The sequence below is a fragment of the Talaromyces rugulosus genome, chromosome IV (genome assembly GCF_013368755.1).
Source record: "Talaromyces rugulosus chromosome IV, complete sequence".
NCBI classification, from domain to species: domain Eukaryota; kingdom Fungi; phylum Ascomycota; class Eurotiomycetes; order Eurotiales; family Trichocomaceae; genus Talaromyces; species Talaromyces rugulosus.
Window position 1 is genome coordinate 1,549,566 of NC_049564.1, and position 21,822 is coordinate 1,571,387.

The following is a 21,822-nucleotide window of genomic DNA, read 5'->3' on the forward strand; positions in this document are numbered from 1 at the left end:
TGCAATTGGAAGCGGAAATATTTACCCGAGATGTATGCAGGTTCAACGCTTGTATGTGTTTAGCATTGAAGTTCAGGTGATAAAAACAGCGAAACAATTCGGATCAATGGATTAATATATAACAGTCGAAGCAACGGCAAAGCCGAGCCGAAGCTGCCCCGCAGCGGGCCCTGACATTTGCCTTCGGACGCATGAGTAGTGGGCTTACATGTTATTATTGATAGTAGATACTAAATTATTGCAATTAGTGGAATAATTTATTGGTGTCATCCCATTATTCACTTTCCTGTACATGTTGTGCACATGTGGTCTCATGGGACAGACAGGTTCTCGCCAAGCCAACATTTAAAGTATATATATAAACAACTACACGTTCTACATCTAGAGATATACATATCAAAATGACCACCGTCATCATTGGCGGCGGCATAATCGGCACCTCGATCGCCTACCACCTCAGCAACAGCACCTCCGCCTCCAAAGAAGCAGACTTGCACGTCGTCGACTCCTCATCGCAGCTCTACAGCGGCGCGTCGGGCTACGCGGGCGGGTTTCTGGCGAGAGACTGGTTTGAGCCTGCTGTCGCCCAGTTGGGAGCTTTGTCGTTTGACTTGCATCGGCAGTTGGCAGAGGAGCATGACGGGCCAAGGAAATGGGGGTTTATGCAAGGGACGGCGTGGAGTTTGGATGGAGATATGCCCGAGAGAAGACGCAGAATGGCAGAAGCTACGAGCAGAAAAGTAGATACAGCGCCGAACGAGGGACCAGCCTGGCTGACTGCAGGTCCCGTCGAGGCTATCAGCGACGAGGGCGTCGCTCAGGTGTATGGACCCTGTTTAACAGTTAGTAATAAATGATACAAACTAACTCAACAGGAATCCCCTCCGCCTCTGCCACTTCCTGCGGGAGACCACTGTCTCGCGAGGCGTGAAATGGCACCATCCAGCGCAGCCCATTGGCATAATCTCCGATCCTGCAACGCAGCTGATCCGTAGCGTCAAGGTGCTCAACTCAGAGACGCAGACAGAGTACAGCATTGCGTGTCGAAACGTTGTCATCTGCGCCGGCCCGTGGACTGGCCTGGTATATAAGAACCTTTTTCCCTCGGCAACGGTCCGGCCGCCTGTTGTTTCGGCGCTGGCGGGATACTCGCTGGTGCTGCGTTCGCCGCGATATACGTTGGAGCAGGAGCAAGATCGGTATCATGGGAAAAGCCACGCTATATTTGCGACAGAAGACTCGCGGGGAGGCTTCAGTCCAGAGGTGTTTTCTCGGCAGGGCGCTGAGATTTATATTGCCGGCTTGAATGATAGTCACCTAGCTCTGCCTGCGCGAGCAGAGGGGTCCAAGGTCATGATAGACAGAGAAAAACTCGCCAGTCTGAAGAAGGCTGCTGTGAGATTCATGGGCAAATCAACCCCAACAAATCATAACGATGAGGAGGACGACCTCGAAGTCCTCCGCGAAGGGCTTTGCTTCCGTCCCATTTCAGCAACAGGCAGACCCATTATATCGCGCGTCAAGGACGAGTATCTAGGAGGGAGGATCAAATCGGACGGATCGGCGGTGGGCAGAGACATTGGCGGCGTCTTTGTGGCCACAGGTCATGGGCCATGGGGCATCTCGCACTCGCTGGGCACGGGGCAGGTGGTTGCTGATCTGGTAGACGGCGTCGAGCCGACAGCAGATATTAGTAGGTTGAGAATGTAAATATATATATTCAGCACATTGACCGGTAATTAATCACCTTGAGAGAAGGTTGACTGGTGTTGAAATCTGCCGAGTCGTGGAATGATATCACGGGCAACGCAACTTTCGCACGCGGCGGGACGCGTTCCCCGCGTCGCCGAAATCTTATCCGCACTCAACGTCTTCACCTCACACACTACTCTGCAGTCTACATTTACACTCGTCTATCGTAGCCTCTGCTACTGCGCGATAGCTAACCCAATGGACGAAGACGGCTACAATGATAGCAACCGCGCCTTTTTGCAGGCCTTCATGGCCCGTTCCACCATGACGTTTGACGAGGCCAAACCCGTGCTCGCTGCCATTTTCTCAGCCCACGGTAAGTTTTTTTTTCTTCTGCTTCTTCTTGGGAATTCTCTCTCTCTGACAATTCTCAGAAGGACGAGAGGTCCTCCAAGAAGACATCTCCCAGGCCGACCTCAACTCGTACGTCGCCGCCGCCAACTCGGCCATATCACCGTTCGATCTCGAAATCCGCAGCGTCAAACGACAGGTCACCCTCAACAGCGACGGCCAGGGCGCGAGCCCCTTTGTCTACGCGCTGGTCAACACGACGAGCGACCCCCTGACGCAGCTCGCCACGACCTACACCCCCGACGAAATCGCGTTTGTCAAGCGCCTGCTGGATGCCATGTTTGAGACATACAACACGCGCCGCTGCGAAGCTCTGGTGGTTTCGAGCATGCAGGCGTTGCAGCTAGCCAAGGTTCCTGCAGATGCCAACCGTCGCGAGTCGGCGGCTGTGCAGGCCAACGGTAACACCACTACTCAGGGCGGTGCCGCGCAGTCGCTCAGCATGACCCAGGCAGAAACAATGATGTCTAGCTTGGTTGACGAGGGATGGCTGGAGAAGAGCGCAAAGGGGTACTACAGTCTGAGTCCGCGCGGGCTCATGGAATTGCGTGGCTGGTTGGTGGATACATACAACGATGAAGACGAGGAAGGGCATCGAGCGCGACGAGTCAAGTTTTGCGCTGCGTGCAAGGATATTCTGACGGTGGTATGTTTTTTTGTTTTTGTTTGTTTCTTGCTATGCTATCTACGTTGGGCGAAACTGACAAGACAGGGCCAACGATGCGCGGACCGCGATTGTCCTGGTCGTCTACACGACATGTGCGTACGCAACTTTTTTCGACTGCAGCAGAGCGAGCGCTGCCCCGTCTGCAAGATCGAGTGGCCTGGCGATCGATTTGTGGGCGAGCGAGCCATCGCCAACACGCAGCAGACTGCGCAGGCAAGGCGGCGGACGATGGACATGGGCAATAACGAGGGCAGTGGCGACGAGAGTTGAATGTTCCAGAATATTCTATGATACCGCCTAACATCACGCCTGTCAAACCCTGAGGATACCAAACATTGACGTCGGATCCGGCCAGGTCATGCGGAACCTATTTCCCCACAAGCCTCGCATGTCATTGACCAGATTGACTCCACTGGACCAAGCCATCTACGCATTGTGTACCCTGTGCCTGTGACCGCCCTGCAGAATGTACACGCTCTGGGAGTCGGGGCTTGTGATCGGACTATTCTGTGGAACCAGATTCTGTAAGTAACTATCACGCAAGAGGAAACTGCAGGCATAGCCACGGCCTGTCAACTACGTACTTGACACTAAAGCAGGGTTGATCGGCGCGCAACACGAGGAGCTAATCTCTATCGCGCGAGGCTTGATCCTTGCATTTATGCGACTCGTATTATTAGGATATGCACTGGCCCGGTTCTAGAAGTGTTTAATGTTACTGAATCTTCCCCGCACTGTGAATTGTCCATAGCGATCGGAGTATTTCTGTGTAAAACAGTACACTAAATACGTACTAAAATCCTGCAGCTGAGCACCGAACAGCAATGGGCTGGTAATAATAGTATGAGAAGACAGTATACTACGTAAAGGAGCACCATGACGCACTGGCCGCAGCCGAGCTCTCTGATTGGCTGATTGGCCCAAATACGCACTGTGATTGGCTCCCGCAGATCCACATCTCGCGTGGCTCAGGCTCCCCCGGAAAACTTTGAAGAGGACGGATGCATTTAGGCTTTGGGGATGGCGCGTGCGCGATATTATTAATTACGATGAGCCAGAGACTATTTAAGGGCGGATTCCCCTGCAGGAGAACCAGTTGATGTAGAGTTGACGAATCGACCACAGAGTTGCTGCCATGCATGCTCCGGAGCTTCTCGTGTGCCTTCTCGGCTTGTCGTCGGCAGGCGCAGCAGCCCTGTCGCACGGCGCCCGCGTCAACCAGGTACTTTGTCTCGACAACACCGCCAGCAGCAGCAGCAGTTCGTACCAGACACGCTTCGCCGGCGTCACCTGGGACCAGCGCAACTGGCGCCTGCAGAGCCGCGTGCTCGACCAGGGCCACTACGAGGCGCGCGGATCTGTTGCCAATGGCTACATCGGCATCAACGTCGCCAGCGCCGGTCCCTTTTTCGAGCTGGATACGCCTGTTGACGGCGACGTGATCAATGGCTGGCCGCTGTTCTCGCGTCGCCAGACGTTTGCCGGTCTGGCCGGCTTTTATGACTCGCAGCCGACGACCAACTCGACTAACTATGAGTGGCTCAACCAGTACGGCGAGGAGAGTGTGATCAGCGGTATTCCGCACTGGGCTGGGCTGGTGCTTGATCTGGGAGGTGGCGATTACCTTGATGCTACGGTTGACAACTCGACTATTTCCGACTATACCACTACGTATGACTACAAGGCCGGCGTCTTGTCGTGGGACTACAAGTGGACTCCACGCCAGAACAGTAGTGGCTCGTTCCGCATCAGCTACCAGCTCTTTGCCAACAAGCTGGACATCAACCAGGCTGTCGTCCAGCTAAGCATTACGCCGTCTAAGAGTGGGAATGCCTCAGTCGTCAATGTGATTGATGGCTATTCTGCGGTGCGCACCGATTTTGTCAAGTCTGGCAGCGACGACGATGCGATTTACACGGCCGTCAGACCCGTGGGCATTCGTAATGTTACTGCCTGGGTCTATGCTGCTCTCGACGGCGACGACGCCTTTGATTTGTCCTCGGCGGCTCTGGTTAGCGGAAAGCCATACATCCACCAGAACGACTCGTCGATTGCGCAGTCGGTCAATGTCGAATTCAGCGCTGGCAAGACCGTCACCATTGCCAAGTTTGTCGGTGCTGCCTCGACAGATGCGTTTTCGAATCCTCGGGAAACGGCTAAGAAGGCTGCTTTGGATGCCAAGAAGAAAGGGTTCCAGGATCTGTTGCGCTCTCACGTCTCTGAATGGGCACAGGTGATGCCGGATGGCTCTGTCGATGACTTTACACTGGAAAATGGCACTCTCCCCCATGATGCGTTCATTATCGAGTCGGCTGTGACCGCTGTGGTCAATCCTTACTATCTTCTCCAGAACACGGTTGGTAAAAACGCTCTGCAGCGAGTGAACAATGCCCCCGTCAATGACTGGAGTATTCCTGTTGGAGGGTTGAGCTCGGATTCGTATGCCGGAATGATCTTCTGGGACGCAGACGTCTGGATGCAGCCGGGACTCGTGGCGGCATTCCCTGAATCGGCCAAACGCATTACAAACTACCGCGTCGCCAAATACCAACAAGCCATCGCCAACGTCAAGACGGCGTATGTGAGCTCGCAGAATGAGACTGTCTTTTCTCCCGACGCGGCAATCTTCCCTTGGACAAGTGGACGGTATGGATCCTGCACTGGAACTGGCCCCTGCTGGGACTACGAGTATCACCTGAACGGTGACATTGCCATTTCACTGGTCAACCAGTGGGTGGTAAGCGGCGATATGGAGACGTTCCAAAACGAGCATTTCCCCATCTACAATTCAGTTGCTACCGTGTATGGCGACTTGTTGAAGAAGAACGGGAGCTACTACACGCTGGCGAACATGACGGACCCTGACGAGTATGCCAACAACAAGGACGCCGGAGGATATACAATGCCGCTCATTGCAAACACGCTGCTAAATGCCAACGCATTCCGCCGCCAGTTTGGCAAGGATGAAAATGCAACATGGAACGAAATGGCAGCGAACGTGCTGATTATCCGGGAGAACGACGTAACTCTGGAGTATACCACGATGAACAACAGCGTTGCGGTCAAGCAGGCGGACGTGGTTTTGAGGACTTTCCCTCTGGACTACACTGCCAATTACTCGTCTAGTGATGCTTTGAATGATCTTGATTATGTAAGTTTCTTTACAAGGTGTTAATAAATATGACTTTTGCTAATTGAGTCGCTGGCAGTACGCTTTGAAACAGTCGCCCGATGGCCCTGGCATGACATATGCTATTTTCTCGATCGTCGCCAACGATGTCTCACGCTCGGGATGCTCCGCGTACACGTATGCGCAGTATTCCTATGAACCGTATGCTCGCGCGCCGTTTTTCCAGCTTTCCGAGCAGCTGGTCGACGACTACACGGCCAACGGCGGAACCCACCCCGCATACCCGTTCCTCACTGGCCACGGAGGCGCCAACCAGGTTGTTCTATACGGATATCTCGGACTGCGTCTTGTGCCTGACGACATTCTTCACATCGACCCGAACCTGCCGCCTCAGGTTCCGCAGGTTACGTACCGCACGTTCTACTGGCGCGGCTGGCCGATCCAGGCGGCTTCCAACTACACCCACACGACGATCAGCAGGGCTACCACTGTTGCTCCGCTGGATTCTGCAGAAAAGAAGTATGCCAAATCAGCAATTTCGGTTCAGGTTGGACAGCAGTCCAATAGCACGACATACAAGCTGCCAGCCGACGGGACGCCACTCACAATCGCAAACCGCCGAGTCGGCTCTACAAACACAATCAAGGGCAACATTGTTCAATGTCAGCCAGTCCAGTCTGTCGACACTTACCAGCCGGGACAGTACCCGCTAGCCGCCGTTGATGGAGCAGCGTCGACCAAGTGGCAGCCCGAGTTTGCGGCCAACGTGAGCTCCCTGACGGTGTCGATTCCGTCTTCTTCCAACAAGACAACAGTCTCGGGCTTTTACTTTGACTGGGCGCAAGCGCCTCCATCAAACGTGACTGTCGTCTTACACAACAACTCAATCAGCAACCCGACTCTTTCTAGCTTTGGCGGAAAGGGCGCGCTGGTCACCAACATCGACGTCAAACTGTCCAACCCGTACAACCCAGCGTCAAACGCAGACGAAATTGTCATCCAAGCGGGCAACACCACAAACCACACTTTCCCAGACCCTGTGCCGGCATCTCGATTCGCGACGCTGTTTATACAGGGAAATCAAGGGCTAGATAAAGTGGATGTGCAGAATGGCAACGGCACGGGGGCGACGGTTGCTGAGTGGGCTATTCTAGAGTAGATTTGCTGGAGAAGACTGTATAATAATTGTTTTGCCTTAATAGTTTCTTAGAATAAAGGAATATTTGGTCTTTTGTTGCAGCTTTCAAAGTCTAATAATAACCAGAGTGTGAGAATTACCGGATTCGGACATCCCTATTAGGAAATCGCCGACTCCGAGTCCGACTACAGTATTTAGTCACCACCACTGCTCCTCAATAGAATCCCCCCCAAAAAAACTTGTAATTATATTATCAAATTTCAAAATGCCCTCCGTTCTCATCACAGGCTGCTCCGATGGCGGCATCGGCTCTGCCCTCGCGCACGCCTTCCACTCCGCCGGCCTCGACGTGTTTGCAACAGCACGCAGCACCCAAAAGATGGCATCTCTAGCAGACCTCCCCAGAGTCACGCTACTCAAACTCGACGTGACAGATACAAAAAGCATCGCCCTTGCTGTCGACGCTGTCACAGCTGCTACTGCTTCCGCCGGTGGTCTCGACTATCTAGTCAACAATGCGGGCCAGGGCTACGTGATGCCGATGCTGGACAGCTCCGTGGCAGATATGCAGGCCATGTTCGAGATCAACGTGTGGGGGGCTCTACGTGTCGCGCAGGCGTTTGCGCCGTTGGTTGTTCGTGCAAAGGGGGTGATTGTGAATAATAGTTCGATTGCGGGTTGTGTGGCGCTGCCTTATCAAGGTCTTTCTTTTCTTTTCTTTACCTTCCCCAAGTCCACAAGAAATACGGCGTACTAATGAAAAGTAGGAGCTTACTCGGCATCCAAAGCCGCGCTTGATTTCATTTCAGGAAACCTCAAACTCGAACTGGCCCCGTTCGGCGTGCGCGTCGTGCTGCTGCGCACCGGCAATATCGCGACCAATTGGTTCGACTCGGTCCCAGAGTGTAACTTGCCGCCGGGGTCGCTATACAAACCGGTCGAGGAGCAGGTCAAGACGATGGCAGAGGGGAAACACAAATTTCCTACAATGAAACCAAACGAGTATGCGCGCAGGGTGGTGCGTGATGTGCTTTCTGCGAGACACTCGACTGTATTCTGGAGAGGCGCGCAGGCGAGTACGGTCAAGTGGGCGGTGGCGTGGATTCCGTCGTGGATATTGGTTAGTTCTGTTTCTGTTTCCTTTTTTTCTTTTATTAAAGAGGTACTGATTTTTGTAGGAAAAACTGATAGTAAAGGGATCGGGGCTGGATGTTTTATAGTATGTACAGTAGTATAGAAGAAGGAGGATTCTTTTTTATCCGATTCGTGGAACTATACAAATCCCCGGATCGACATGCAGCTTAGTTTAATACTAGTGACTCCGCACTGAGAATAATACATAAATAGCATTGTCTGTCAGTTTACTGCTCAAATTATGTTTGCACATGTAATAAGTTCAGTCGCAATGCACTTTCGTAGCTTGTTCTTCGTCCTCCCCCTGTTAGGGCTAGCCCAAGCTTGCAGCTCCGACGACGACTGCAGCCTCAACGGCGTCTGCCACAGCGTCAACACCAACAGCACCTGTCTCTGCGACGCCGGCTGGATAGGGTTAGACTGCGGCCAGCTGGATCTGCGTCCTGCAACCAGAAACACAGGCTACAACCGTACGGCCGAGGGGATCTCGTCCTGGGGCGCCACCATCCTCCGCGACCCCTCGCACCAGCCCGACGTGTTCCATCTAATCCACGCCCAGTTTGCGTTTGGATGCGATCTAGACTACTGGACTCCCTACAGCATTATTGTCCATTCAACCTCGACGACCGGTCCCGAAGGACCCTACCATTTCCATACACAGCTAGTGGGCACATTCGCGCATAACCCGACGGTCATCTACAGCGCGGCCGACGCCGCATACGTGCTGGTGCACATTGGCTGTCCGGTCAATGTATCCAGCACCAGCTGCGAGACAGTGCAGTTTAGCTGTGGGCCAGGCAACACGAACAACGGCGAGAGCGGCATCTCGGCGTGGTCGTCGCGCGACCTCGAGACCTGGGAATTCCACGGCCAAGTGATGCCCGGAAACGCGAATGGCACCTGGGACGCCGACACCACCAACCCATCTATTTTCCCTCTTCACGCAGAGGGCCACGACATGCTCATGGCATACCGCGGCTGTGTCGAAAACTGCGGCGAGGGAGTCGAGCAGATCGGGGTCGCGAGTGCACCCAGCTTCACAGGCCCTTATTCCCGTCTCTCCCCCAAGGGGCCTGTCTTTCCCGAAAACACTGAGGATCCGCACGTCTGGCGAGACAAACGCGGCAACTGGCACATGCTGGTACACTCTCTCGAGGCCGGCGGCGGATTCGGCTCAGGACCAAAAGTTGGACGACATGCGTATGCGCGAGAGTGGGATGGCGAGTGGACGTTCAACAACAGTACGCTAGCGTATAGCACGCACGTCGCGTTTACCGATGGCACTGCGATTGATTTCTCGCGCAGGGAGCGGCCGCAGGTGTTGTTCAGCGAGGATGGGCTGATGAGGCCGCTGTTTCTGTCGAATGGGGTGCAGGAGGTGAATAGTTCGCTGAGCTATACGATTGTGCAGCCTATTGGACATTGATATGTATCTCAATGTTACATAGTATATACATAATCAATTGATATGGCAGTGTATATAGGTATAAGTCGAATAGGAGAAGGGTCTATGCTATCTACAATCTACTCCACATCTAAACTACTCTTTTAAAACACCCTCTGCAGCCTCAACCAGCATGTCAAACACCCGCTGCGTGTACTTTTCCTGCGAGTGCATGTTGCCCGTGACCACGCGGATAGCATAAACCCCGGCAAACGCAGTCGACGTCAGGTACACTTCGCCGCGCGCGTTGATGCGCTCGTATACCTCTTTGGTCAGCGCATTGCACTTTTCATCCACGGCGACTTGCGTCTTCGAATCGCCGTTTGTTACTACTACTGTTTGTGCTGTTGCTGCTGGATTGCGCACGCGAAACACGGTCAATCCATACGCCGGCGTCGTCACAATCTCAAACAGATCTGCCCGGCTTCGGATTTTGCCTGCAAAGAAGTCGCCCAGCTGCACACCTTTGCGAATAAACGCCTTCATGCCGTTCAGCCCGTAGCTGCGCATCACGAACCAGATCTTCAAGCTGCGGAAGCGTCGGCCGAGCGAGATCTGCCAGTTGCGGTAGTCGATAACGCTGCCCATTTCCGAGTACGGGTTACGCAAGTACGTTGGCGTGATGTCGAGCGCGTTGGTAAGGTCGAGACGGTTGCGGACGAATAGACAGCTTCAATCTTTGTTAATAGTGTGACATTGAGGGCATAATGTGATGGTGAACATACCTAGCGTCAAAGTTGACGAGCAGCCACTTGTGCATGTTGACGTTGAAACTATCAATCCCCTCTGCAAAGTCCTTGGCAATATGCTGATACTCATCTGCAATCAGCGCCGCGCCAGCATACGCCGCGTCAACATGCACCCAGATGCGCTGCCAGGACTCCTTCTCGGCCAGCACCGCCTTGAGCTCGGCCACACGGTCGACCGCACACGAGTTTGTCGTGCCCATATTGAACGTGATGAAAAACGGCTGCAGTCCGTCGGCCTCGACCTTCTCCAGCACCGCCCGCAGTGCCGGTCCCGTCATCTCCATGTTGTCGGCGAGTTGTGTCGGCACGCTGCGGTACCGGTTGCCTGCGACCAGCGCCGCCTTGGCTATACTGCTGTGCGCCTGGTCACTCGACAGCGCGACAAGCTTGGCCCGGTTCGCGCAGATGCGGTCTTCGTACTCGGCAGAGCCATCCTTGATGCCCTCGGCCAGCGTGAGCTCGCGCGCGCGCCGCTCTCGTGCGGCGATCATCATGGTTGCGACGGACTCGCTGGCGGTGCCCTGGATCACACCGCCGCCGCCGTTGGCCGACGTGCTGAGGAAGCATTCTGGCAGCGCGAGCGCTTTGGCGACCCAGTCCATGATAATCGTCTCCAGCTCCGTGCAAGCCGGCGAGCAGATCCAGTTAAACGCGGGCGCCGTGAACGCCGCCGAGTACATCTCACCCAGGATGCTGGGGTACGTCACCGACGCTGGGAAAAATGCCATAAAGTTGGGTGACTGCCAGTGCGTCAAGCCCGGCTGGATCTTGGACTCAATGTCCGCCTGGATTTCGGCCCATGCTTGCGGTTCGGCCGGCGGGTTTTCTGGGATCAGAGGCCGGAGATAGCCCGGCTCAATGGTTGGCAGCACGGGGCGGTCGGGCAGTGTGTCGAAATGGTTGATGACTTTTTTTTTGTTAGTATATTTTCAAATGCTCCTTTCAGGAAGATTCTGCAGGGACTGTACTGTCGTCAATGGCTGCGTGGGCTGCAACGCGAAACTGCTCGCGATCCATGGCGGGGTATATATATCGATCTCTCAATTGCAAGACGTATGAGATATATTAGAAGATATGCTAGATGATAGAACGAGAAAAATTTCCCGTTTGAGATTTGTATCGAATTTCCAGTGTAACCTGACCGTGTTTATATACGTAGTCTAGAGCAAAGTCCGATGTCGTCGCAGAAGAGTTGAAAATAAAATAAGCATAAATGCGGAAGTTACCGAGGCGGAAATTTCCTTGAGCTGACTCAGAGCGGCAGGATCAGCTATCGCGGAATCAGTAGTAATAGACGACGCTTTTTCTCCAGATATATTATCTTCTAATACAGTTGACTTGGATAATCACAGCTTGTAGCTACAACTCATTGGTAGCTGGACTATGTTCTGAAAGGAGCCGTTACCGCAGTGTTCTCAGCCAAAAGAGAATCATGTACAACTAACAACTGTTAGTATTGGAAGAGGAACTCTCGCCTTTCTTCCCAACAATGCCAGGCTAATACATCAAGTTCCCCTAATTCAATGGACGTAGTGCCGATTCTACCCTCAATCTGGACAATTTCTTTGCCAGTATCTCTCCTTTCCCGCCGAGCTGGTATAGACGTGCGAGCTCTTGACGGAAGTCTAAGTCTAACCCTAAGATAATTGATGGTTTGATATGACGTCGCGGTTCAAACAAACTCAGTCTGCTTCAAAAATACATACATACATACATACATATATTAATGTATAGAGAATTGACTGTACTGAACTCCTGACTACTAGTCGTTAATGTTCAAAATGTTGTCAGTGTGGGGTGGCAAACGCGGAGGTATTCCGCAGCGTCATTTAAAAGTTCAAAACTTTGATAAACTGATCTCCGAAAGGGCGTGGCGATACCCAATTCAGAATATGCTCGTGTATCGATTGAAACCAAGTATCAAGATTTATCAATATTCTATTCTAACACCAAATACAGACTAATCGTGATACCCCAGCTGCTCCTTCATCTCCTGCTCATCCTTGGTCTCATACCGCTCATCATACCACTCTTCCTCCATCTTCTTTCCCCCAATAGTTAGCTGCTGCATGGGCATAAACACAAACAGCAGCCGGCACCAGTTCGAGGAGCTGCGGTTGCGAAACGAGTGTGCCGTGCCACGCTGGATCGCCACGTCGCCCTGCCGCAGCGTGCGTTTCTCACCGCTGTCCAGCACCAGATCGACCTCGCCCTCGAGGACCACGCTGTAGTCCACCGTCACGGTACGGTGCATGGGCGTCTCCTTGAGCGGCTGCATGTCGATGACCCGGAACACCGTGCCGTTCTCGGGCGTGATGCCGGGCGGCATGTGCAGACTCGAGTCGTAGACGGCTACGTCAAGCTCGTCCTGGCATTGCACGGGGAATGTGTCGGTTGAGTAGAGCAGGGCTAGCTCGCCGTCCTCCCCTGCGGAGCGAAAAGGTGCGCATTCTGGCACCTGGCATGACGAGAGGAAGACTGCCTCGCCATCGTGGTTGTGCGTGGTGATGTAGCGGTGCACCCGGGGGAAGCCTTTTCGACCCTGGTCTACCATTTTATCTGTGCGACGTTGCAGTTGTTTATCTTTCTTGATGCGAGGGCATTGTTGATTGTTGTAACTCGGGGCAAAGTATTTGCCTCTGATGACCTCATTATTCCGGTTCATTGCTTAAGGTTTGGACCAGCAACCACATTTGCCATCAGCTGAAAGAAATGCAATTAATCCACCAGAGCAGCAGCATCACTCAGGTCAGTAAACAGCCCCATCCAATCATCGGCATTGGTTGCCATTGGGGCACAGCTGTCTAGCAACTCGGACCACGTATTTTCCAGACAATAATTGTCACTTTCGGTAATCTGCAACGGGTCTGCAGGAGACTGGAATTCAGGTTGAAATGCAGTCTCAGCTCCCTCAGCACGAGCCTCGAACTCTGTACTGGATGGCCTCCAGTAGCGCTGCAAAACATCCATCATCGCATTGATGCCCTCGCGCACAATGCCAGAGTTTTGCTGCGCCTTGTCGAGCATTCGGCACGCATCCATTACCTCCTCTCGTCGTTTGTCGGCCAGGATATCGTCCCAATTAAAACACATGTCCATCATGAGAAACACGGCTGACATGAAGACGTGATGCATAACAAACCAGACTAGAGAACTCGCCGGCATAGACTCAATCTCGATATCCATAATCCGCTTGACCTCAATAACGCGCCTTGCAGATTGTAGACACCGCACATGCGAGTATGAGAAGGCCGCATCGCGCGCGCCACGGATGAAATAATACCGATGCAACCGACAGATCCGAACATTGAATGCCTGCTGAAGGAGCAGTCGCTGCCAGGATACTTGCGGACAATCTTTGTACAGTTGTGCATATTTGCGGCGATTGCCACTGTCTAGGCGGAAGAAATCAGGTATCTGTTTGTAGACTTGGTCGAGTTTTCGGTCAAGCTCCATAATCTTGGAATACTCTATTTCCGTCCCTTCGGAATGCTCATGGCCGGTTTCGTCGACGATTTCTCGGCATACTATAGATAATTTGATGCGTTCGAGGGCATAAGACATCTTCTTGGTAGGTGTGTTCTCTGGGAAAGCGGCCCCGTCTTCTACTTGCCCAATGTCCTCGTCTCGAATATTTGCTGGTAAATTCACAGACATGTGAGCTGGGTGGATAAAGTAAGTGGATTCTTGAGGACCGCTCAAGAAACCCAGCAGCCTTTTGCAGTCAGCCATCTTTCCCTGCTTGAAGTAACATAGTCGACGGAACATACCAGTCGTAAGAAGTCAGCTGCCACCACAACCTGCGCTTCAGCTCCACTTCCACTGGATCATATCCATTCCTTTTTCTATATTCTTTATTCCGAATGGTGTCAGTCCGATGGAGCCCCATTTGCATGGCCTGGTTGATGATCGTCGCATTAATAAAATAACCACGAATTGACGGGTCCTGTCCGATATTTGAAACGCAGTGGCTGATTATAATGGTGGCCTGCAGTCCTTCAATCGTCGGATACGTCATGTAGTTTCCCTGCGTCAAGGCCGCGCCAACTAACGCAGAATACTCGCGGCTCCGCGTCTCAGCCTCCTTGGATGGCTGCGTAGACTCGACTCCTCGAAAGTAGTGCGAGGCTGCAACGATGCTGAAAAGTAGAGCGAGGTGATTTAGATTCACAGTGGATTGATTGTGGACGCTCTGGTAGATGCCGTTGAACTGGGACACGGTTTGGTTGGGAATGATGACGTGGTAGACAAAGTCCATGCAGTCGATATAGTGATTCAACATTGCCATGGCTTCTGATTCTCGTGGCAAGAACGCAGTCAATGGTGTGGGCAAAGAGGCAGACTTGGGCATTAGCCTGTCTTTTAATGGCATTGGCAGCACGCCGGGGATGCGTGAGCCCATCACGATGGTCTCGAGAAAGTCGGCTGTCTGCTCATGCTCACTGGATTCGCGAAGCCTGTGCTCTGTTTTGACCGGTTCACTGCTTTTGGATATGCTGAAGGGTCTTTCTATCTGTGGAGAGGGTGCAAACACAGGCTGATGCTCGTAATGGTGATGATAACGAGGAGGAGAACCAGGAGGACCAGGAGGACCACTAAAAGTAATACTAGGAGTAGGATGAAGGGGAGGGGGCATCTGCACCGCGCTGATGATGGCATACACACACTCGATACGTCGTGCAATACAGTTGGAGCATGGTTGCTGTCGATTACATTTGAGCTTCTTCGCGCGGCATGTTTGACATGAGACGGGGTCTTGTCTGCGAGCTCGTTTCCTCATCGCATCGGACGCGTTCAAATCGTCTTTTCTCTTTGCACGAATCATATCCAGCAAGCTGCGTCTGAAATGACTAGGAGTAATGTGTTGAAAGAAAGAAGGAGAAGATGAGAAAATTGTTGAGTCGTCTCGGAGGGGAGGCCCCGGATTTCCTGTTTTAGTTTAGCGTCTCGGACACTCCATGGAGTCATGGACAGTCCGAAGCTGTTGACCCCGGACTGGTTAACCGTTTAGAGAGAAAAAAATAATAAATTAAGGGATTGGGCTGTTTTCGAAAATGAACTATATAATGGGCTATCCTCTTGGGGGAAGAAATAATTTAACCTCCAGTGTTCTATCCTACAGACAACATCCTACAATCACCACCCACGATGGACGAGTCCAAAAACACAAACAATCTAGACCCTGTCTCAGAGCCTTCTGAAAAAGGCGATGAAGTACCTTCTCCTGTCGCCGGCGAATTCACGTAAAGTGTACTTGACATCCAATCTTGCCATGCTTTCTAATGTCACTATAGAACCCGGGCTACTCTGGCGCTGATAGGCGCAACAGGAGCAACGTTTTGCACCGTCGGTTTCCAGAACGCGTTCGGCGTTTTCCAAACTTATTACAGTGAGGTTCTGATGCCAGATGAATCGGAATCGAGCATTGGGTGGATAGGGGCCATCAACATATTTATCCTCTTTTCCGGCTCGCTCGTCACAGGGCGTATTCTCGATCTTTTTGGGCCGACTGTAAGTCGGCCGCAATTAAAGAAGCCAAGTTTAATGACTGACAAATGAAAGGCCATGTTCTGGCTAGGCTCTCTAATCAACATATTCTCCATGATGATGATCTCGCTGTGCCGCAAGTATTGGGAACTCATTCTCGCCCAGGGAGTGCTACTCGGAGTCGGAAATGCCTTTCTAGTGTGCCCTGCGCTTGCACTTGTCGGACAATACTTTATGAAGAGACGGGCTGTGGCTATTGGTGTTACAATCGCGGGCTCCTCCCTAGGAGGCGTGGTATGGCCCATTGTCGTGCATGAGTTGATACAAAAGCCCAACATTGGCTTCCCCTGGACAATAAGAATTTCCGGTTTCATCATGCTCCCCATACTGGCTGTGTCATCCATCATTGCACGTCCTCCTCTGGTATCAAAGCCGACAGGGGATCAAGCCCAGAAACAGTCACCGCCAAGTCCAGCATGGGACTGGGCAATTATTAACAAGAAAGAAATGCTGCTCACTGCATTCGGGTTTTTCTTTACCTACTTTGGCATGTTTACACCCTTTTTCTTTGTCACAAGCTACGCTATTCAACATGGGTTCTCGTCCAACTTGGCATTTTACACCATCTCCATGATTAATGGCGCATCACTCTTTGGTCGCATTCTTCCTGGAATGGTGGCAGATCGATATGGAAAGTTCAACCTGTGTGTCCTCATGATAGCTTTGTCGGGAATCATTGCCTTGTGCTGGACTACGGTTACCTCGGTGGCAGGACTGGTTATATTCTCTCTCGCTTATGGATTTTGCTCGGGGGTAAGTTTGCTTTACCTGGGTTCAAAGCATAGTAGCTTACATTTTTACTTTAGGGAATTTTATCATTGCAACCAGCATGTGCAGCGCAGGTGGCCACTCCGAAAACAATTGGCACTGCAATAGGATTCATCTTGGCCTCGGCTTCGCTTTCGTGAGTATATAATCTTTTATTGCTGTAGTCTTGTGCTAATTCCTCGAAGTGCGCTTGCCGGAACGCCTGTCAGCGGTGCCCTGATTGACAGGTATGGCTATCTGTCCGTGTCGATATACAGCGGCGTGAGCTTACTGGCTGGGTCATCGGTGTTGGCTATGGCGAGGCTTGCTCAGAATCGTAAGCTGTTTGCTGTTGTATGAGTCTGATCATGCAGACCTGATTGCAGGTAGAGAGCTAGAGAACTAATTGTAGAGTTGTATTTGATATAGACTAGATAGGATTAATTAACTTTTTCTTTCTAGCTGCTTTGATCATTTAGGTTTTAGGTAAAGTAATTGAGTTTATTTTAGTCACATCTGCAATGCTAATTACACAGTTTTCAACAGTCTTAGAAAATATACAAAATCTACGCAGCTTTCTTCCAACACAGCAACCACTGCTTCAACGCGTCGGTGAAAAACCGCCTCGACTTGGCGCCCTCCTCAAACCTCATATTGAAATCAAAGCAATGCACCGCATTCTTCATCACATATCCAAACAAATTCCTTTTGGCCGTCTCGCGGTCACACCGAGGCGCTTCAGTGCGGAACGTCACAAAACCCGGCGCAAAATCTTCGGTGGATAGAGGCGATAGAGTGCGCCATGGGTCGAACTCGCCGCCAGACCAGTATGTGTTTGAGGGTCGGATTGTCCATCCTCCGGTGTCTTTGTTTATCTGCTCAGTGGCCGGACATTCCGGCAGGGCACCGCTTTTTATGGCGCCAGGGAATTGGCGGTTGCATACTTCTTGGTTGTAAGCCAGAGTCTGATGGATGGATAGCAGGCCGTGCGAGGGTTCAGGAGAAACGTTGTTTGGCTGGAAGAAGCCAAACTGCGAGCAGTACTGCCACATCCAACCAATTCCATCGGGGTCGTTGAGCCGGGAGCCCAAATCACAGGAGTCAGAATCAGATCCAGACTGGCTGCAGTCTGTGCCGCTGTACGAATTCACAAGAGGGACAAGGTGAGACCACGCAGCGAGGCGCTCGGCCACGGCTTTGTTGCCTATGAAAGGAGCCCAGCCACTTGACGGGGCTGATTCTGGGAGTGTCCCGTTCGACGATGGATTTATGGTATCATTGCTGTCCTGTCTTCTTCCCAGGACCCGCGATCTTCTCATTTTTGATACGCTGGCTGCTGTCCTTGGTGATGTATTTGGCACAGCCTCCAGCCAGTCACACAGCGAGCCCAAGCCCATATCTCCTCCTCCCATGCCGTACGACTGAAAGGTGCCGTATATATACGCCAAAGCCGCGGTGAAATCACCATCCGAATTCTGTTTCGCGCCATCTCCCAGGAACAATGCTTTGACGGCATCACTCGCAGTGCCGTTTTGGTCGAGTTGCGAATCTACATATCGCATGGCAGCATGCAAGTCATGCGCACAGCCCTCGTACCCATTCCCGATCATTCCACGGTATACCTGCTCAAAATAGATGCCCATGTCGACCTGCGCTTGGACAGGTGCAGACGATGCATAAGCGGCATATATTGTCTCTGGGAACTCATTCCGAGTAAACGCAGATCTCATGCCGGAATATGACCCGCCAAGCATAACCCACGGCGTGCCCTTTGGTGATAGATCCTGGTTTGGGATATCCGATGTGTTGAAACTTTTTGCAAAATGCGGGATATCGGCTATTGCCTGGTGATGTGTAAGATATTTGAAATCATCAACCGGCGTCTCAACGTTCACTGGGCTCGTCGGGAAAGAATCTCCATAATATCTTTCTAGTTGTTAGAAATTTTTTTTTTCTTTGACACATTAATATGAGAGAGAGAAAGTAATACCTGTGTTCCCAAACAATACCAACACCTCCAAACTCTTTCAAAAGGCTACCCACAAAGGTCGAGTCGCCAGACAACATAGCCTGGGCCGAGCTATACGCCGCTGACTCGCCGACATCATATAAAAAGACAGGTCCTCCGGACTTGTAATACCTTGTCGACACCCAGTACCTGTTTTCATATGTGCCACGAGTGTGATTGTCATGATCGATAGGTATCTATATCAACGTGACTATTAGGAATGTAGAAAATAGAAAGATAACGAACCCAACACATACAGAAACATATCGTGTCGGAATCGACTCTGAGATAGACTTCTCAAGTGTCTTATGGAAATGCGAAGGTTTGGAGAGAACTGTATCTGCGTCCAGCCCTAGGGCAGCTGCCAAGTGCAGGTCGCGAGACCGCGGGCTGTTGAGGTAGCCAATAGCCGAGACATGCTGTACAAAAGTCAAAAGACAAGCGCTTGAAAGCGCCAGAAAGTCTAAAGATTTCATTTTTCATGCCATGAATGTGTTTGTTTGTATATCAAATTTCTATTCAGGATGTCACTCCAGAAACAAAAGTTCGGAATAAAAAACACATACTTCAATGTCTAAATTTCAGTGTTGCACAATAGATGGAGATCACATCTCTTTTAATCTCATATCCCATATGGGGAAAAAAGTACACTACTATATGCGGAAATAAGAAAAATCAAATAAATAAATAAATAATCCAGATACGGATCAACATTTACAAGTTCAAACGCTGTTTCGAGCGTGGAATCCAAGATTCAGGCCGTCACCGTCCATGTGGAACCGGACCTGAGACGAGATTTCCGAATTCAGTTATGTTTCCACCCCGGAGAATGACTTGCAGAACACATGGCAATATAGCCCGGGCTCCGGGCCGTCTCATGCAGGACGCATTGAGGAACGTCATAGGAGATAGGGATATTACATGGCAGTAATAGATTGCCGGGACTGTTTTCGTCATTGATATCGATAAAGGAAGCAAGGGGGTGGTAATAGGGATTGCCTGTTTGGGAATGGGCTGGATTTGCAAAGGGAGGCTGGATAACTAGATCTACTGATATTTAGGAATGTGGCAACGACATATATTTGTCTGTTAAAATGTTTATTTGCAATAAGAATCAGATGGTTAAAATTTTCTACTAGATGCTTAAAAAGCACATCGATAGATAGGATAAGTACAAGAATTCATACTCATCCGTACAGTTAAAGTTGAGTTTCAATGTTCTATCCCGAAAAACATATGTGGTTCTAGAAACATTCTGATAACATTCCAGCAAAAGGCGAGACAGACGCCAGGTATGCGACGTAAGCAAACACGGATTCGTCCGTCTTGAGACTCCAGCCACGTAATATTGTTGATCAGGTATGCACAGTCGAAAAGTACCCAACAAAACTCTTTATGTCTATGTACGTAAGGAAAATTAAAATCTAATGCCTCTGATGCACCAGTCTCCCCCCAACCCAGACAGCCCTCACATTTCGATCATCACCACTCCACACCCACTTTGCAATCTTCTCTTCCCAGTTCTCCCATCCAAACAGATCAACGTTGCCCGAGTCTTTGTTTAACTCATCTTGAATACTATCGCCATCATTGTCGACTACTCCTGCCCCGAGTTCGATGAACTGCGCGTCAAAGAACATGCCCTTTTCGAACCCGCCGATCTGGTCAGCCATGTCGACGACCCGAGCACCTCCTCTCGTTGCCAGGTACAGAGCTTCTTCCACGCTGAGATTCTCCCGTCCAGTTGTCTCTGACGACTGGCTTGCAACCAACCTCGAAACAAGACAGGCCTGACGCGCCGACTCAAGAATACTCGGCGAATAGCCCCCGCTGACATCAGTGCCCAATCCCACAACAATCCCATCATCAAGCAACGTTCGCACGGGACAGAGCCCAGAACCGAGGGCATTATTAGACGCCGGACAATGCGATATTTTAGCATCACGGGCTTTAACCAGCGAGCGCTCCTCCGCAGTCAAATGCACCGCATGAGCAAGAATCGTCCGCGGCGTCAAAAGGCCTGCATCTTCGTATACTTGCGCATAGCTAGACCCCTTAAAAAGCTCCTTGACCAGCGCAACCTCGTTTTTGTTTTCTGAGATATGCGTCTGGATATGTAACGGCGGAGTATACGATGCCGCAAGCCTCCCAAGCCCAGTGAGTGCGTCACAAGAGCACGTAGGCGCAAACCGCGGCGTGACGATGGGGGCAATCAGTTTTCCCTTGGGATCTAAGCGTTGCACATAGTCAATAACCTGCCGCGTGGCCGAGAGTGATTCCTCGCTTGACTCGTCGTGGTAATCCTCCGGGCAAAAAGCAGGATTGTCCATGCACACTCGTCCGATGAAAGCGCGCTGGCCGCGCTGATGGCACAGTGAAGCCAGCAGACACGTTGCTGGGACGTGTATAGTAGCGTAGTAAGAAGCAGTTGTAGTGCCGTGCGAGAGCGTGCGCGAGATGACCCGGTTGTACACTGTGTGCGCCTTTGGAGGCGCTGAATCAGATGGCGGTTCTGTGCCAAAGGACCTTTCCATCGGGAATGTGTACTTTTGCAGCCAGTCTAGGAGAGTAGAGGACCCAAAAATTCCTGCATTAGGATATTGGGAGGCGTGTATATGCGTGTCTAATACTTGTGATAAGCACGTTGCATATAAATATTGCTCAGCAATGGACGTCCCGCTTACCTATAAACCCCGGAAAGAAAAATCCATTTCTCTCCCGTCCAGCTCCTCCCTTGACAATCGTCACAGTCTGTTTCGTTGCATCTATCGAGCCATTGACTTCTGGAGGTACTATCGTCCACCCATTCCGCTCAATCATCCTGTGCAGAGCATCTTCGTCGTCGCTTCCAACCGCCCAGTCGAACCCTTCAATCCGGCCACTTTGATTCAGCACCCACAAAGCACCGGAATTTATTTCCAGCGTATGTTTGCCTTCTGTCGATACCTGGCGCGGTACTTGAATAAACGTGCCGTGGTAGAGAGTATATGTCGCGACCATTTTGACAATCCCAGCCTCAAGTGCCCAAGGCCCCCCCGAGTGAGAAAGTAGTAATTATCGAGATAATGACTATATTACAAAAACTGGCACAATTCACACAAATGTAAAGGCACTCGTATAGCAGCTGTAACTAAATCGTATTCTTTGAAAAAAAA

At 51.3% G+C, this 21,822-nt stretch overlaps 7 protein-coding genes across 7 annotated transcripts; 3 read left to right on the top strand and 4 right to left on the bottom strand.

Annotated features, from left to right (window-relative positions):
* Positions 1-1,950: 1,950 nt before the first annotated feature.
* TRUGW13939_07320 (uncharacterized protein) lies at positions 1,951-3,040 on the top strand (the record flags this gene model as incomplete). The annotated part of the gene is made up of 3 exons (XM_035490461.1): positions 1,951-2,068; positions 2,127-2,749; positions 2,816-3,040. 3 exons carry the CDS (start codon positions 1,951-1,953, stop codon positions 3,038-3,040), a joined length of 966 nt encoding a protein of 321 aa, XP_035346354.1.
* An 856-nt stretch (positions 3,041-3,896) lies between these two features.
* On the top strand, positions 3,897-9,598 carry TRUGW13939_07321 (uncharacterized protein; the record flags this gene model as incomplete). Its single annotated transcript, XM_035490462.1, has 6 exons — positions 3,897-5,921; positions 5,980-7,055; positions 7,201-7,739; positions 7,806-8,158; positions 8,217-8,257; positions 8,434-9,598. Coding segments are annotated over 6 exons (5,199 nt in total), but the record flags the coding sequence as incomplete, so codon positions are not given.
* Positions 9,599-9,712: 114 nt separating this feature from the next.
* On the bottom strand, positions 9,713-11,382 carry TRUGW13939_07322 (uncharacterized protein; the record flags this gene model as incomplete). The annotated part of the gene is made up of 3 exons (XM_035490463.1): positions 9,713-10,286; positions 10,342-11,272; positions 11,334-11,382. 3 exons carry the CDS (start codon positions 11,380-11,382, stop codon positions 9,713-9,715), a joined length of 1,554 nt encoding a protein of 517 aa, XP_035346356.1.
* Positions 11,383-12,325: 943 nt separating this feature from the next.
* TRUGW13939_07323 (uncharacterized protein) lies at positions 12,326-13,058 on the bottom strand (the record flags this gene model as incomplete). Its single annotated transcript, XM_035490464.1, has 2 exons — positions 13,054-13,058; positions 12,326-13,004 (listed from the first exon to the last, which is right to left on the bottom strand). Exon 2 carries the CDS (start codon positions 12,917-12,919, stop codon positions 12,326-12,328), a length of 594 nt encoding a protein of 197 aa, XP_035346357.1. The 5' UTR covers positions 12,920-13,004; positions 13,054-13,058.
* A 25-nt stretch (positions 13,059-13,083) lies between these two features.
* TRUGW13939_07324 (uncharacterized protein) lies at positions 13,084-15,145 on the bottom strand (the record flags this gene model as incomplete). The annotated part of the gene is made up of 2 exons (XM_035490465.1): positions 13,084-14,080; positions 14,136-15,145. The coding sequence occupies 2 exons, from the start codon at positions 15,143-15,145 to the stop codon at positions 13,084-13,086; spliced, it is 2,007 nt and encodes a 668-aa protein (XP_035346358.1).
* A 368-nt stretch (positions 15,146-15,513) lies between these two features.
* On the top strand, positions 15,514-17,019 carry TRUGW13939_07325 (uncharacterized protein; the record flags this gene model as incomplete). Its single annotated transcript, XM_035490466.1, has 5 exons — positions 15,514-15,608; positions 15,660-15,876; positions 15,928-16,665; positions 16,719-16,816; positions 16,866-17,019. 5 exons carry the CDS (start codon positions 15,514-15,516, stop codon positions 17,017-17,019), a joined length of 1,302 nt encoding a protein of 433 aa, XP_035346359.1.
* Positions 17,020-17,225: 206 nt separating this feature from the next.
* Positions 17,226-21,667, bottom strand: TRUGW13939_07326 (uncharacterized protein; the record flags this gene model as incomplete). Its single annotated transcript, XM_035490467.1, has 5 exons — positions 17,226-18,585; positions 18,650-18,864; positions 18,925-19,086; positions 20,140-21,290; positions 21,352-21,667. 5 exons carry the CDS (start codon positions 21,665-21,667, stop codon positions 17,226-17,228), a joined length of 3,204 nt encoding a protein of 1,067 aa, XP_035346360.1.
* Between the last annotated feature and the right edge of the window lie 155 nt (positions 21,668-21,822).